Source organism: Schistocerca gregaria, chromosome 5 (genome assembly GCF_023897955.1).
Source record: "Schistocerca gregaria isolate iqSchGreg1 chromosome 5, iqSchGreg1.2, whole genome shotgun sequence".
Lineage (NCBI taxonomy): Eukaryota > Metazoa > Arthropoda > Insecta > Orthoptera > Acrididae > Schistocerca > Schistocerca gregaria.
The window spans coordinates 7,448,682-7,467,168 of NC_064924.1; the positions used below are offsets into that span (position 1 = coordinate 7,448,682).

At 42.8% G+C, this 18,487-nt stretch overlaps 1 protein-coding gene across 1 annotated transcript in view; it reads left to right on the forward strand.

Moving 5' to 3' along the window:
* LOC126272661 (venom dipeptidyl peptidase 4-like) overlaps positions 1–18,487 on the forward strand; it is a 317,380-nt gene that overhangs the window by 16,448 nt on the left and 282,445 nt on the right. The window contains exon 2 of the mRNA XM_049975673.1: positions 16,061–16,346. Coding sequence (XP_049831630.1) covers positions 16,061–16,346 — 286 coding nt within the window. The remainder of the gene's footprint in view (positions 1–16,060; positions 16,347–18,487) is intronic.

The following is an 18,487-nucleotide window of genomic DNA, read 5'->3' on the forward strand; positions in this document are numbered from 1 at the left end:
ACAGGTCTACAAATCTGTTTCCTACAATATGCTGCTTCCGGCGACGAACAAGGAAAAAGCGTCACTGTACAACAAAGCGTCGTGGTAAAGAAAGTACACGGACAGGAAAAAATCACAGCACGAAAAAATAATTCGTGGAGAACAGTGAAATTTTTGGAATACGTTTGTCTAGGTAACAAATTTAAGTGATTAACATTGCAAATGTGAATTTATGGTATACTAATAACCAATGTAACCGCCAGAATGTTGAATGCAAGCATGTAGACGTGCATGTGTTATAAAGGTGCTGGATGCCAGTTTGTGGGACGGACTTCCATTCCTGTTGCACTTGGTTGGAGTTGATGGCATTTCCAGCAGGATAATAAAAGCTTGTTGCGAAGAGATAAGTGGGATTCTTAGCCACATATGTAATAGCTCTCTGAAGCAGGGTATTTTCCCAGATAGACTGAAGTATGCCATTGTTTAACCACTGCATGAAAAAGGGGATACGTCTGACGTCAACAACTACCGCTCAATCTCTCTTCTGACTGCCTTATTCAAAATTCTTGAAAAGTAATGTATTGTAGAGTAGCTTCACACCTATGTAAAAATGTCAGTTTGGTTTCCAGAAAGGTTTTTCAACAGAAAGTACTATATATACATGCACTAATGAAATAGTAAATGCTCTGAGAAACCGGAACTTATGAAATATGTTATTAACAATCCGGACGAATTCAAAAGTAATAGTAGTGTACATGGCTACAACACTAGGAGAAAGGATGATCTTCATTACTCAAGGTTAAATCTAACTTTGGCTCAGAAGAGTGTAAATTATGCGGCCACAAAAGTCTTTGGTCACTTAGCTAAAAGCATCAAAAGTCTGACAGACAGCCATTTGGCATTTAAAAAGAAAGTAAAAGAATTTCTTAATGGCAACTCCTTCTACTCGTTAGATGAATTTTTGGATATAGTAAGTGGGTAGTTTCCCCAGCCCCCAGAAAAAGATTAAAAATAATATCATGTAATATTTCGTGTAATGTAATATCTTGTATAGACACCTTTTATTAACCCGGCACGTCCCACATCATTAACCAAGTGTCGTATTCATGATCTATGGAACAAGTACTAACCTAATGTAATCCAATACAGAGACATGTAATGCTGTTCGTGGATGACACAAGACTCATTTAAGATGTCCTACATATGTTCGATTGGGGACAGATGTGGTGGTCGAGTAGATAAAGACAACTCGTCTGTACTCTGTACAGCTTGTTGAACGGATCATTTAAGTTATAACTACGGGTTCGAAGCATTCACTAAAAGACTTCAAAGGAGTTTGTGATTGGATATACCTAAAATTCCTCAACAATCACCATCTTTCAAATTCAGTATGTGCCAGTGTAGTCTTTGCTCGACGGAAACAAATTAGAAAGAGATAGCTGACAATACAAATAAATGTGGCAGTGTTTATCTGTGCGATAATCAAACGATCATAATTTATTTTTAAAAGGGTCACGTGCTGTCCCCAGGGAAACGTTAAAGAACAGTATAAATATCAAAAGTCGGCATCTAAATCGGACAATAATCATGTGAATAAAAGATCACTACAAATGCCTAAGGTTATCTGAGGCTATGGCTTCCTCTTCAATGACGCACATTCGTGCGCTGTTTTTATGCAATTCTGTCATCTTGCTGGGTTAACAGAGTTCGGAATACCTTAACCTGTTAATCATTCTTGATGTGAGGCTGATGGAAAAACGGAAATGTCGCGTACTAATGACAAACGCAAGCTGTTGTGAATGACGGCTTCGTTAGCTGCAGTAGATTTCTGAGAGGCATGCTTGTGATGTTTCAGTGACTTCCTAGAGGTTCTAGCTCTGTATCTCTGTACAAAATTTTCTACAGTTGTGTACCCAATCGATTTGTTTCCATTACTTTGCTAGCCACATTACTGATTGCATTCTTATGTTCAGAAAAAGAATGGTAGAAAATATTTTTTTCAGCCTACTATCACACGATCCACAGTTCAAGAAACGTGTCTTAAAGTAGCTGCGATTGACACAGAACTGAATTACACCTAGAGGATATTACCTAAGAGTGTGGGAGACGCATTGCGTTTCCAATAAGAACGCTGTTCCGAAGATGAATCGTGAACGATCACTTGCAGTTTTACAAATAGTAATCGTTATCCTTCAGAGCATTCAAAACTAAAAATCTCTAGGTCAGTAACCCCAGATTCCCACAAAAGAAAATATCGTTGAGAAGTTGAGGCGTAGTTTTACAGTCTACGGTGTCTAAACAGCGAAGCATATGAATATTTCTGAAGGGATTACATGCAGGGAACATTGATGTGTTTGTAATGATATGGATGTAGTAATCTACAAAATTGTAGCCACCTGTGCGACACGATAAGACCGAATGGGGACACTGGTGAACAATAAGCCATAAATCGTTCACATATCGGCAGTCGACCGCCGAAGGTCGAATGGAGATCCTGGAAAATCCTCCGCGTGGCCCTGGTTTCTCGGTGCCGCGCCTCACCCATGGGGAGCTGCTCATGTGGAGGGGACACACTTCGAAAGGCACAGACGAAAATTAGCCATTACTCGACTATGTCCTACACCGTCTTTAAGACTAATCATTTGTTAGCAAGAGATGACCTTCACAACAAACGTGTACTTCATTTCTAAAACGAAATCGTCGGAAGAAAGACAACGCGAGTTGATGCCACAGCCACGCGCCTAAAAAGAGTAAGGAATTTCTTCCTACAGTAGGGATTCCAGGAAGCAGTATTACGGTGAGGAAAAGGTTTTATATCTGACACCTCACAAGAAGAAAGCAAGTTAGCACCCGATACCCAGATGGAAAAGCATTGGAAGGGCCGTCAATTTGTGCCAGAAGACGGGTCTGCCGGGAACACGACCTCTTGCGCATGTGCCCTGTGGATATGCAGGTTAGACTGATGCTTAATCTATCACTTAAAGTCATGTAAAATAATTACCTTTATGAAGCTAACAGGCTATTAAAAAAAACAGCTGCCGCACACATCGGAAAAAGTTATTTGGTAAGTTTCTGAACTCGTCAGGGGCCTCGCTTAGTGCGTATGGGTGGAGGACCTGGAAATAATATATGATATATTTACTTCAACGATTGCTGAATGACGCAGTTTGATCTTGTAAAATATTTATTCAAACAGTGTGAAAAAATTGCACGTTAAGGTTATAAAACAATTTGAGACTGAATTAACATAGTTGAAACAGAAAAGTGATACAAAAATTATTGTTAGGGTCGTCACCAGGATGATGCTGCACAATTATGGTTGACATGATGCCCAGACACATGAAGGACACGAATTACGCTTTCAACCGTGATTGCAGAACATTGAAATTACGCAAAAACTGTATGAATCGAATGGAGTGTACAACAGAGAAGTAAATAAAGGAAGAATCAGGAAGAAATATCACTAGACCTGTGAGCTCCAATGAGATAAGTCGACAGCAAAACAAAACATGAATGGTGCGAGAATAGTCCCCTTTGACGCAAGAATTAGATCGCAGGAATTTTGCATACTAGTGCGTGAAGTGAGCAGTTAAAGTTAGGAAGGAAAAAAAAAACCTGGAAACAACTACTCTTCCCTCACTATATCGCGATTTCCGAAACAGGGAGTGAGCATTGCAAACGCGATCTTACCGTGGCTGCCATAGAAGTGGTTTGCGACAAGTCTGGCTGAGCCGAACTCTGGTCTACATCTACATCTACATTTATACTCCGCAGGCCACCCGACGGTGTGTTGCGGAGGACACTTCACGTGCCACTGTCATTACCTCCTTTTTCTGTTCCAGTCGCGTATGGTTCGCGGGAAGAACGACTGTCTGAAAGGCACCGTGCGCGCTCGAATCTCTCTAATTTTACATTCGTGATCTCCTCGGGAGGTATAAGTATTGGGAAGCAATATATTCGATACCTCATCCAGAAACTCACCCTCTCGAAACCTGGCGAGCAAGCTACAATGCGATGCAGAGCGCCTCTCTTGCAGAGTCTGCCACTTGAGTTTGCTAAAGATCTCCGTAACACTATCACGGTTACCAAATAACCCTGTGACGAAACGCGCCGCTCTACTTTGGATCTTCTCTATCTCAGCCGTCTACCCGATCTGGTACGGATCCCAAATTAATGAGCAATACTCAAGTATAGGTCGAACGAGTGTTTTGTAAGCCACCTCCTTTGTTGATGGACTACATTTTCTAATGACTCTCCCAATGAATCTCAACCTGGTACCCGCCTTACCAACAATTAGTTTTATATGATCATTCCACTTCAAATGGTTCCTCACGCATACTGCCAGATATTTTACAGAAGTAACTGCTGCCAGTGTATGTTCCGATATCATATAATCATACAATAAAGGATCTTTCTTTCTATGTATTCGCAATGCATTACATTTGTCTATGTTAAGGATCAGTTGCCACTCCTTGCACCAAGTGCCTATCCGTTGCAGATCTTCCTGCATTTCGCTACAATTTTCTAATGCTGCATCATCCGCGAAAAGCCGCATGGAACTTCCAACACTATCTACTAGGTATTTACATATATTGCGAAAAGCATTGGTCCCATAACACTCCCCTGTTTGCTAAAAACTCTTCAATCCATCGACACATCTGGTCTTATATTCCGTAGGCTCTTACTTTGTTTATCAGGTGACAGTGCGGAACTGTATCGAACGCCTTCCGGAAGTCAAGGAAAATAGCATCTACCTGGGAGCCTGTATCTAATATTTTCTGGGTCTCAAGAACAAATAAAGCGAGTTGGTCTCACACGATCGCTGTTTCCGGAATCCATGTTGATTCCTACAGAGTAGATTCTGGGTTTCCAAAAACGACATGGTACGTGAGCAAAAAACGTGTTCTAAAATTCTACAACAGATCGAAGTCAGAGATATAGGTCTATAGTTTTGCCCAGCTGCTCGGCGACCCTTCTTGAAGACTGGGACAACCTGTGCTCTTTTCCAATCATTTGGAACCTTCCGTTCCTCTAGAGACTTGCGGTAGACGGTTGTTAGAAGGGGGGCAAGTTCTTTCCCTTACTCTGTGTAGAATCGAATTGGTATCCCGTCAGGTCCAGTGGACTTTCCTCTGTTTAGTGATTCCAGTTGCTTTTCCATTCCTTGGACACTTATTTCGATTTCAGCCATTTTTCCGTTTGTGTATTTAGAGAAGGAACTGCAGTGCGGTCTTCCTCTGTGAAACAGCTTTGGAAAAATGTGTTTAGTATTTCAGCTTTAAGCGTGTCATCCTCTGTTTCAATGCCATCATCATCCCGCAGCGTCTGGATATGCTGTTTCGAGCCACTTACTGATTTAACGTAAGACCAGAACTTCCTAGGATTTTCTGTCAAGTCGGTACATACAGTTTTACTTTCGAATTCACTGAACGCTTCACGCATAGCCCTCCTTACGCTAACTTTGACATCGTTTAGCTTCTGTTTGTCTAAGAGGTTTTTTCTGCGTTTAAACTTGCAGTGAAGCTGTCTTTGTTTTCGCAGTAGTTTCCTAACTATGTTGTTGAAACACGGTGGGTTTTTCCCGTCCCTCACAGTTTTACTCGGCACGTACATGTCTAAAACGCATTTTACAATTGCCTTAAACTTTTTCCATAAACATTCAACATTGTCAGTGTCGGAACAGAAATTTTCGTTTTGATCTGTTAGGTAGTCTGAAATCTACCTCCTATTACTCTTGCTAAACAGATAAACCTTCCTCCCTTTTTTTATATTCCTATTAACTTCCATATTCAGGGATGCTGCAACGGCCTTATGATCACTGATTCCCTGTTCTGCACTTACAGTGTCGAAATCTTCGGGTCTGTTTGTTATCAGTAGGTCCAATATGTTATCTCCACGAGTCGGTCCTCTTTTTAATTGCTCGAGGTCACTGTTAAACTGTTGCTGGGCAGAGTCTGTGTGACGTGGCAGCGAATTGCGGGTCTCAACAGCTTCTCACTACACGCCGCCCACGAACGTAAGATCAAAATGAAACCTCGAAGACTTGCCAAAGAGCCGAAGTCGTAAACACGTACGAGCACAGAGTCCAGAGTAACTTCACCTTGTAGAACTTCGAATCAGAATACCCATAAGAATCCGAAATCGAAAGCCTCTGTGAATTTTCTTAGCCACCCGTGAGACCTAGGAAAGGCACGACACACAATCTTTCCAGCCAGTCCCATAAAGGGCCTAAATTCTCCTCCAGTCAGAGATCTGGAAGTGCGTTCCCTATCTCTCACTACAAAGTAAAAATGTTTTCACCAATGACACAAGTGTATAAGGACACGGGAGACAAGTGTTGCCCCGATCCCACGTCCAGACTTGTTTGTCGGAAATGCTAAAAATAATGTTGACGGTGCTGGGACAGCAACCAACCACGAATTTACTTTCAGTGCCACGTGTGCAACGATAAGAATGCAGTAGGAATGCATTCAGATCTGTTGCAAGAATGTTATGAAAACAAACACTCCAAACTGAGATTTCACGTAAGTCAAATCCAGTGGAAAAATCTGTAACAACCATCTGTGTAGCGTCCTATGATGTATTATTTACACTACTGGCCATTAAAAATGCTACACCAAGAAGAAATGCAGATGGTTAACGAGTATTCATTGGACAAGTATATTATACTAGAACTGGCATATGATTACATTTTCACACAGTTTGGGTGCATAGATCCTGAGAAATCGGTACCCAGAACAACCGCCCGCATCTCGTGGTCGTGCGGTAGCGTTCTCGCTTCCCACGCCCGGGTTCCCGGGTTTCGATTCCCGTCGGGGTCAGCGATTTTCTCTGCCTCGTGTTGGCTGGGTGTTGTGTGATGTCCTTAGGTTAGTTAGGTTTAAGTAGTTCTACGTTCTAGGGGACTGATGACCATAGATGTTAAGTACCATAGTGCTCAGAGCCATTTGAACCATTTTTTTTTAACAACCACCTCTGGCCGTAATAACGGCCTTGATACGCCTGGGCATTGAGTCAGACAGAACTTGGATGACGTGTACAGGTACAGCTGCCCATGCAGCTTTAACACGATACCACAGTTCATCAAAAGCAGTGACTGGCGCATTGTGGCGAGCCACTTGCTCGGCCACCATTGTCCAGACGTTTTCAATTGATGAGAGATCTGGAGAATGTGCTGGCCAGGGCAGCAGTCGAACATTTTCTATATCCAGAAAGGCCCGTACAGGACCTGCAACATACGGTCATGCATTATCCTGCTGAAATGTAGGGTTTGGCAGGGATCGAATGAAGGGTAGAGCCACGGGTCGTAAGATATCTGAAATGTAAGTCCACTGCTCAAAGTCAATGCGAACAAGAGGTGACCGAGACGCTTAACCAATGGCACCCCATACCATCACTCCAGATGATACACCAGTATGGCGATGACGAGTACACGCTTCCAATGTGCGTTCACCGCGATGTCGCCAAACACGAATGCGACCATCATGACGCTGTAAACAGAACCTGGATTCATCCGAAAAAATCACGTTTTGCTATCCGTGCACCCAGGTTCGTTTTTGAGTACACCTTCGCAGGCGCTCTTGTGTGTGCATCGTTTACTAATAAAACAGTTTTCCTTTTCACCACTGGTTTCCCGTTCTTCTATTAAGGACACCAGTCTTCTGATCAGCTGCTCTTTGGCAACGGAAGCTGAACCAGGAGGATAATCCCTGCAAAGACTCGTCCGGCTGTCCATGCGGCCCACGAGAGTGAGTCCCTGCGTTCTAAGTGACTCTCAGCTCTTCCAGAACGTGCGAAAGTTCTTCCAGTTTTCGCCCACCATCGACATGGTCAAGGACAGATGCGTTTAATGGGAAAAAACTGCTACAATAATGTAATTCAGGGGGATGGGATACCTACATCGCTACACACTACCCCCCAGCCACACATGTAATCAGCGCGCAATACAGGTGGTAAAATGACAATCTGGACCGAAAAGTGTGTAGTATGAAAATTCCGTACTAGAATAGGGTAAAACGTGAGGGTCAAGGCGTTAAACAGTCGGCCGCCTCACGGTATCTACGATGGGTTCTAGGCTACACACATACAAGATGACCGAGTTTTGCTAACATAGGAAGTGTCATACCACGAAACATAGCAAGTGAGATGAATTGGCAGGAATCACACCGACCTTAGATTTCATATGTACGAAACAAATACTGGCTGGACTAATATACTTCTGCGCCTCTAAGTTATTTCTCGGCTCTAGCATCAATATTGCTTTCTACGCTTAGATTTTACCACTATCACATACGTTCAGAATTAGATAAAATTTTTGGCTCACGTAACCAACTTAAGAAAAGCTGCGAGAGAGTACATCAGTATAAAGGCATGGATTTTTGCAGGAAAATCAACATTATCGGTGGGAACAGCTGTGGCCAATATACTTGCAATAGTATGAAATCCGGTATAAAGACAAATGCAGTCAAACGGTATCGCGTTTGGTGTCAGGAGTACAGTCTCTACCAAGACATTGATACGGGTGGTACATGGTGGAACTCGGTATAAAGACAGTCGGTTCTGTGGGGCGTTAGTGTGTGCATATGCCTTTGCAGAAGATAAGGAAACACGTACGATTGGTGACAGTGGATGTTGTATACAAACACAGCCATTGAGAGAATGCCAAATGGTAAAATAGTTATCATGTGGCAAAAATCAAAAACTGGTAGGTAGAAGGAAACGAGACGCTGTAATCGTAAAATTGCCTGCACGATTTTGTTAGAACAGAGTGTTCGGTGATTCCGTCAGGTTGGGAGCATGTCTGGAGAGAAGGGACAAGGCAGAAAATTACGTGATGTTTAGAAAAGGTTAGTTTTCCGCAAATCAAGGGCAACAACCGTTAATGCAGCTTGTTGCTGATTTACCGGTGCCAGTAACTGCCAGACGTGTACAAGAAATTTTTTTCAGACGACAAACGTGTTACCTTCAAGAAACGACTTAGAAACCCGCACTAACACCCGAACATAGAGAGACTCGACTGGAGATTGTTGAAAAACGTTCGTCATGGACTTGAGAGTGGGCTAATGTGATGTTTAGTGATCAATAGTAGTTGAATTTAGAGGGGCAGGATGAAAACTATTGACATGAACTGAGAACAGAGCAGCAGGTAAGACTGAGGAAAAATTTTGGTGGTGGAAGTGTTATTATTTCGGCAGCCTTCTGCGCTAAAGGTAGATCACTAACTATATTTTAGAATGACGAAGGATAGTTCTTGTAGGTCTTTTATTATATCATGAATTGATGATGATGCTGATTTCTAACAGCATTTTGTTACAGAATGATGAAACTCTTGCAGTGCACTGCGATTGCCGCCTGTGCTCCTTTCCAGGAAAGAAATCTAACTATCCACATTGAAGATAGACACACGTTACGAACTATGCTTCCTCTGCACCACTCCTCATCCTAGAGACTCTCGCACCACATATACTCTACAGCACCGTTTAAAAGCAACCGAATAAAACGGCGTGCGCTGCACTTACTGTTTGTAAATTACTTATTTCTCTACTCCCTGCTTCTGAACTGGTAGAAATTAGAGGACCTTAGGCTCCCCAAAGCTTTGTATTACTACTACTACTACTGATAATAGTAGCAGCAATTTAATAAACGTTATGTAGTAACTGCTGACGTCTCTCAATTAGATGGATTTTCTGTTGCCAAATTAACAATGAAGACATTTGTGGTCCAATTTGGGAACTATCAACAACTCAGATAAGGCGTTTTCCTGAGATATTCAAGCATATGTGTAACATACGACTCAATTTTACTGTCATAGATGCATGGCAAAAAGTAGAAAAATTGTGTGTAAAAGGTTGACTATGTGAGTAGACAATGTTCATAGATTCGTTTCATGAGCCTTAAGCTCAGTCTGACTATCCGGGTTAATGTTCATGTTTAAAAAAAAAGATAAGGACTGGTAGCTTCGTAATCAGTATTAGTCTTACGAAATACGGATGATGGTGAAGATAAGAGTGGTATTAATAATAGTGATCTATAAATAAATAATTTACTTTCTTAACGGTAACAAAATGGAATTCTTTTTTTACCCCTCAGGGGGTAATTAGCCCCAGGTTGGGAACTACTGCCCTAGAACCATAATTCATTACAACACAAGAGGACTCAGGGGACGAAAGTCTGATAGTTCATTAATATGATGCATCTGTGTATTGTTCTGCTAGAAGCAAAATTTGATTTGAAGACGAAGATATCGACATCCTGCCATGACCTGCATGTTGCACGAATTTGAACCCAGTGGAAAACATTTGTGGAATACTTTACAGTGTGTGAATCGCAAAGGAAGGCAATTTGAGGCCGTATGCGAGCTGAAAAGAGCGATCCAAAACGAGTGGGCGACAATTTCACTCCAAGAACTAGAAACCATAACAAAATTAATGCTGTATAGCATTTTTGAAGTAATTACGTAGAACGGAGGTTGGACAAAGTATTAAAATGCAGTGAGCGCCATTATATTAATTTCTATCCAGGAAATGTAAGCGCCTTATTTTGTTAATCGTGTTATGAAACAGAGGTAGTAATTCCGTCACGATTATTTGTCTTACATGTATTGGAAGGGTACAGTACCACCCAACATTGAAAATATGTACAATATTCTTCGTTATTCTTGTCAGAACAACATATTTTTTGTAATAATAACTCAATTTCATTTAATACACCGAAGCCAGATACCAGTGTGGTTTTTTTTCCTTTATTGTTATTTTAATACACATACAAACAGGTAGGCTGTCAGCGGCATGCTACGCCGCTCTCAGCCATAGTGTTGACAATGACAGAAGACAGGTTGGAGAAACATAATGAACATAGTGACGGGCTAAAAAATATTGGTCACAGATACACAAAAAAAAAACACGGAGCCGTCCACACTCGACGATAACGACACTGAAAACACGTTGACACGGCACACAGAACACTGATAAATCCGACGGCACAAGTGAACGTAGAAGCGTGATGGTGGACACTAAAAACACAAAACGACGTCACACACACGAGACACAGATGGCGATGATCTCCGGCGCACGAAAGTCCACGTAGCGTGTGCGAGTCTGGGGACCTGCCAAGAGGGGAAAAAAGGTGAGGGGGGGAGAGGGTGGGGAGGGGAGAACAAAGATGCCAATGGCTGAGGAGATGTGAGGAGGGGGAGAGGGACAGGGGAGGGGAAGCCCAGGGGAGGGGTGGGGAGAAAGGGAGGAGAGAGGGAGGGTGCCCAAAGGAACAGACAGAGGAAGATGGAGGGAGGATCAAAGTTGGTAGGAGGGGTATATGGAGGGGAGGAGAACATCATCAGGGAGGGAGAGATGGCGGAAGCCACCTTGGGAGAGGGTTAGGAGGGTGGAGAGATGGAGACCAGGTGGGACGTGGGAATACAGGCGCGGCAGTGGGCGGGGGTGGAAGAGGATGGGCGAGACAAGCAGATGGGGAGGGTCGAGTTTGCGGGAGGTGTACAGGATCCGTATCCTCTCAAGGAAAAGGAGGAGGTGAAGGAAAGGAATGTGATCGTAGATACCAGTGTAGGAAAGAATGACAATTTATTTATGTAATTGATCACATGTGCACTCCCACAAAACAAATCCTTACATCCAAATTATGTGAGATCTGTGAAATGAATGAATGTATGGTCATCTGCTAACCGCAGATAGTGAATGTGCAATATATGATCATCTTTGAGATGGTCCTTTGGTCACCTTTGGTGGAACCAAAGAGATGAAATTTACTTGAGCTTTGAGCGCCTGAAATGTGGCTGGCCAATACAATAGCAAGGTGCTACCCCACTTCGGCCGAAGTGCGAGATGACCTGAAGAACGGCCATGTTTCAGCACTCTGGCGCTGGATTTTGTGTTGGTAAGACATGTCTTAGGTGTGCTCTGTAAAGACAAAGACAAAGAGTGGAGAGATGGTATGCATGTGAAATACTTAAGAGTAGTTTGGAATAGTTATGTCTCTATTTCAGGAACTTTTGGGGGGAGAATTAAATGACAGGCAGGTAATATTAAGCGGATCATAGAAATCTTCCGAAGTGACCTATGGTCACAATGAAACCACTTGTAGCAATAAGTTGAAATACTTGCGAGTGCTAGCACTAAGTTGAAATACTGGCGTGTGTACTATAAGTTGGAAATATTTAAGAAATGGCGTGTGTAGGACTTGAAATTAGAGACGAGTACTTCCACATGGTGAGTACTTTGTGAGTCTCAATCTGTGTATGAGACAAAGGATAAAGAGAAGTACTCGTCCATGGTATCAGTTGAGGACTCGAGTGTGTGACGCATATGTTCTTAATATTACTTTGCATGTTATGTTTCCGTGTGACGCTTGATTCAAAGTATAATACTCTGAGAGTGAAGCAAGGTGAGTCAGCCGTCTATCCAGCAACGCCACTTGGCTTGCATTGCACAGGAAGACGTCCATATACCCTCCAGAGTTCATAGTAGGAAAGAAAAGTTATGAAGTGGGGCACTGTTGTGTGAAATTGGGATGAATACTAATTGAAGTGGGAAAGCTGAAAGTGAAGTGATTCTAACGTTGTGACTATCCCTTGTGATGTATTGTATGTTGCCAGTGTGATGTATTTCATGTAATTTAAGTATGTGTGGTTTGCATGGGAGAGTAACAAGACAGGTTCAGTGGCAGTGGGTTATGCATGTTCCCTTTTGTCCCACTCGGTCTAGAGGAAATTTTCGTGATGATGGGTGTGAGAGTCGAAGTGTGAGATTTAGCAAAAGATCCACCATCCTATCAAGAAAGTGCACTGTAGCGTTAGGTCATTACGAGACCGTAAGATAATCACCAATGTAAAGCCATGCCCACTGGGCGGAGTTTGTCGTGTGTAATTGTAGTATAAAATATAATGGTGTGTTTAGGTTATCTGTGAACCATAATAGAATTTCTCTGAATAAAAAAAGATAGTGAAAAGAAAAATATTGGTGGCCTCGTTCTTCGAATAGTGTGTAGTCATGATATCCAGAATTTATAACGTGTGCGCCATTCATATTCAGTGCGATGCCCACGTGTTGATCAAAGCCGTTGGGTGAGAAAGAAAATGTGGTATTGCCAGTGCGTAATGAACAATCAGAGTTGTGTAAATTTTGAAGGGGGGCCGGAGGTGGTCAAATCCAAAAAATTACGATTTTTTTTGCTAGCGAAAATTAATTGGAACATTCCTCTTTAATGTAAACTTTGAATTATCGTTCTACTCGCCCTAGAAGTGGAGTTATTACCATTTTCCCCCATGCGTGCAGAGGAAATGCGCGGCCGCTGAATGCATCTAACACCCTCTCGTGACTTCCTGGCGAACTGCTTGAGATTTTCTCGGCCTGTTACGCATACAGCGCCTTATGTTACGCGTACAGCGAGTGTGCAAGGTTTGGCTATATTGTTTTCTGTGACAAATGAAGCGCTAAGAGCGCGGAACATCGTCTCTTTGCTGTTTACCGTTTCGCATTAGTTCAGTGTTGCGCCTGTTGTTGGTAGTATTATACTTCTTGTGTAAAGCGTTGTCCTGGTTACGATGCCACGTTTTAGTAACCGAGTATATAAGAAGAGGAAGAACGTAGGGAAAAGAAAATTAACACTAATACCAAGTTGCGATACTACAATTACTGAAACAGTGCGTTCTTCTGCTAAGCAACACATGGCGGGCCATAGCCCTGTGACATCTTCTAGCAAGAAGCTGACTGGTGGAAGTGACAGAGTTCGTGAATATGATAGTGACAGTGATGATATTAACGAAGTACTGAATATTGGATTATTATCTTCTGCGCTGAAAGAAAGTGTTCTGTGCAAAATGTGTTCAAGTGGAGTGGGGCTAGAGATAACAAAGCACTTTGGTTTAGCTTGTGAGATGAAGATAATCTGTGCATGTCGCAAGTATCAAGTGACTTTCTACAATTCACATACCAGTCTCTTTGGTGAAAATGGACGATCTAGAGTGCTTGATGTGAATGTTCGACTTGTGTATGGTCTTCGATCCATTGGAAAAGGGTCTGCTGCTGGTAGACTGTTATGTGGTATTATGAACTTGCCATCGCCTCCAATCAAATTTGGGTGCTACTGTGAACCGGTAGGATCCTCTGTTGAAGATGTGGCTTTGAAAACCATGAAGGAAGCAGTGGAGGAATCTGTAGAAATGAAAGGTGGTTCTAGGGATGTGGTAGTGGCATTAGATGGTTCCTGGTGAAAGAGGGGTCACAAATCCCTGAATGGGGTTGTAACTGCTACTTGTGGTGATAGTGCAAAAGTGATAGATGTTGAAATATTATCAAAACATTGTAGGTGCAAAAATAAAATCAAATGAGAGCACAGTGGAACCTGTGAGGCAAATTTTAGTGGAGAAAGTGGAGCAGTGGAAGTGGATGGAGTGAAACAAATTTTTGAACGTTCAGTTCCCAGATACAACGTTAGGTACAAATACTACCTTGGGGATGGTGACTCCAAACCTTTCAACACTATAGAGGAACTGAAACCACATGGAAATGAATTTGTAGTTGAAAAGTTGGAATGCATTGGGCATGTGCAAAAGCGTATGGGTGCACGGCTTCGAAGGCTCAAACAAACTTTGGGTTCAAGTAAGCTCAATGATAGAAAGACAATAGGAGGGAGAGACAGGCTTACTGATGAGGTGATTGAACGTCTACAGAGATACTATGGGTGTGCTATAAGGGAAAATACTAGTAATGTTAGTGACACGGGAAAAGCAGTGTGGGCATTGTTCCTTCATACTACCTCTTCCAATGAATACCCTCAACACAGCCTGTGCCCAAAAAATTCCTGGTGCAAATATAATGCAAAAAAGGACTATGATCACAAACATGGTTTGGCAGCAGCTGTGATAAATGTAATAAAACCAATTTTTCATGACTTAGCACAGCCAGAATTGTTACACAAATGTCTACACAGAAAGACGCAGAATCCTAATGAGAGCGTAAACAATTTGATTTGGAAAGTGATTTCTAAAAGGGTGTTTGTAACGATAAAAACACTGCACTTTGGCATTTATGATGCAATAGCAACCTACAACCAAGGGTACAGTGTGAAGTGTGAAGTTCTGAAGGCATTAGGATTTACAGCGGGTGGGTGAACACTGTACGAGCACTAAGAGTTATTGACAGAGAAAGGATAAGAGGAGCAGAAAGAAGAGAAAGGCATATGAAGTATGATGGAACAACAGACCAGAAAAGAAGACAGAAGAGGAAGCTTTTGGAGGATGAAGAAGAAGACCCTGATAATCCATCCCATAGTGCAGGAATGTATTGAGAAACTTTGATAGCCATTTCCCGTAAATTAGAATTTTTCGAACATAAGGAACATTTTCTCAAACTCCTCTCAAGCTAGAGAGATGAAATTTTTATACAGCACTCTTAGTGGCCAAACGTACATTGTAACACAGCCATTTGACAATATGTTCAGTAGTTACACTTCAGTTTAATTATAAAGCAATTATTTGTAAAAAAAATTGGGTCATTAATAAAAAAAAATAATTGGAAGGAAACTAGAAAAGATACTCCAACATCCCTCTGTCATAACTGCAATACTGAACCACTCTATATGTAAAAAACATTCAAATTTTTCTATTTGGTAGTTTATTCATAAATGTTCCTCAAACTTAGTGACTTTAACATGGGCAGCATAGGCACCTCCTGCTCCCCTTAATAGTCAGATGTGGGTTATCCGTTTTTATGCGTAATATTCAAACAGGAGAATAATTTGAGGCTTAATTGTGGGTACTATAGCTCACAATCAGTCATTGATGTTTTGCGATAAATAAGAATAAATCCACTCGCTTGGCAGACCACTCATCTTGCAGGCCTGACTGCTTGATGCCACAGTATGATCAAGGCATGTGGGTGCCTCTCAGTATCTACTACTTCAGTAGCCAATCCAATAAATGTATGCTGCAGGCGTTGCGGTACAACGTCGTGGGACCCTGCCTTTGCACTGAGTTCCACTCCTGCGTCTGTTCAACGGGGGCCAATGACTTCGCTGCTCAGTCCCTGAACCCCTAACGAACAAGTACGCGCGTATCGGCCGGCAGACGGGCTGGCTGGCGGTGGGGGCCCGGGGAGCTCTCGTTAGGCGGCGGCGCAGCAGGTGTCGGGTGGCGGCCAGCGGCCAGCTTATGGCGGCCACTGTGCGTGGGCGGACGCGGAGGACCCTGGGGCCCCAGCGGCGCCTCATATCTGCGGCGGCGCTCCTCCGCGGCGCTCAGTCCGCCAGCAGACATGGCCGCGGCAGCAGACTCAGACCACACCCAGCGGCGGCGGCGCGGCGGCGGGCCTCTGCAGGCCGTGGACCTCCGCAGACACCTGTGCACAGCCGCGGTGAGTCCGCTCCTCAAACTACGTACACGCGTGTTCCAGCAGGAATCACTGGTATTCGAGGACGTATCTTGACGTACATTCAGAGCAAAAAAGTCTCGTAACCGTGGGCCCTAAAATGCATACCTGCAGAACTAAGACAACTGTATCGAACATGAACAAGTGGTGAAGGCTCTTAAAGTATACATTTTGGAGCCCATGCTTGCCAGACTTCTTTTCGCTTGTAATGATCGTTCCTGTCATCCGTGGATACCGACTATTGCTCCTGGGACACCCTGTAAAGGCCACGCTCAACCACCCCCGCCTCCCTCTCTGTCGTGTTTAGGCTCGATGCATCATGTCACGTGACAGAGGGAGAAGGCGAGCAGTCGGTTCAGTTTTTCTCATTATAGCTGACAGCATTCAATTATTACAATAATTAACAACTTCTTGCAACACTACTACATACACAGCAATGCAATTCGCCAAATTTTTCAGACATTTTCAGCGTTAATGTGATGAGTTTCCTTTTTATATTTGGCCACCTGCAAAGGCAACAAACAGTTTGAAACATATTGTTGGTAGTTCATTATTTTTTACAAACGACAGAATCAAATTTCAGAGAAACTTCCTGGCAGATTAAACTGTGTGCTGGACCGAGACTCGAACTCTGGACTTTTGCCTTACGCGAGCATGTGCTCTATCAACTAACCTACCCAACTACGACTCATACCCCGTCCTCACAGCTTTAGTTCTGCCAGTATCTCGTTCGTCTCCTACCTTCCAAACTTGCCGAGACATGGCTTAGCCACAGCCTGGGGGATGTTTCCAGAATGAGATTTTCACTCTGCAGTGGAGTGTGCGCTGATACGAAACTTACTGCCAGATTAAAACTGTGTGGCGGACCGAGACTCAAACTCGGGACCTTTGCCTTACGCGGGCATGTGCTCTACCAACTGAGCTACCCAATCACGACTCACGCCGCGTCCCTACAGCTTTACTTCTGTCAGAATCTCGTCTCCTACCTTCCAAACTTTAGAGAAGCTCTCCTGCGAACCTTGCTGAAGTAGCACTCCCGAAAGAAAGGATATTGCGGAAACATGGCTTAGCCACAGCCTGCGCTGATATGAAACTTCCTGGCATATTAAAATTGTGTGCCTAAGGCAAAGGTCCGAGTTAGAGTCTCCGTCCGGCACACAGTTTTAATCTGCCAGGAAGCTTCATATCAGCGCACACTCCGCTGCAGAGTGAAAATCTCATTCTGGAAATTTCAGAGAAATCCGAAAATACCGCTACAGTTTCAAGCTCTTTTTATTTATATTTGAGCACTTAGACAACGACTGATTTCGGGCTGTTACACACCCTTCAACATGCGTGATTGCTCTGCAACCAATGGAGCTACGCCGCGTCATATACTCTCTATCGCGGCGCTCGGGGTCACAGCACAAAATTATCACACCTGATGATGGCATGTGGTATCCTGAAACGGATCGTGGTCGAAGGACTGAAAAATAAATAAAAATACCTTTACAACTGATCCGATATTTTCAATCGTTATCATTATCTTCAGTTATTGATGTTCGGCCAGCAGGATTGCTTTTGTAGTTTCTCAGTGATTATGGCAGAACGCATGAAGTCCCCTGAAAATTCCTCGCTAATACATGTGAAACATTGTATCATGATTCTGCATGAAATTACATCTACTTCTATCCAAAATCCCTGTTTTTACACAAATTAAGTGTTTCTTCTATGATTTTTGCTTAATTTTCCGCATGTACCGAAACAATGTTAAGGTGGGAAGCATAATAATATATTGGAAAACATTGGTTACTGATGATAGTTCTCCATTCAATCAGCTATTACATGATGTATTGTCCCCAAATCCTCTTCGTTCATGTAATTTTAGTATTTTACAGGTGAAGCGAAATATTACGTCCTCTTTTATATGTTTGAAGCAACCAAACAATGAAGAAAGTTTCACCATTGTAATAAAGAAACCTTAAAGAAAATGTTCGAATTAAGAGCCGTATAAATTTTGCCGTACTCCAGAATTAGATGCTGCCGCTGATCAGCTGACAAACGTAAACATTATAACGACATACTGTGCTGTCTAAGGTTCTCTCTCGCTCGCTCGCTCGCGCGCACACGTAGTTTCTCTATTCCCT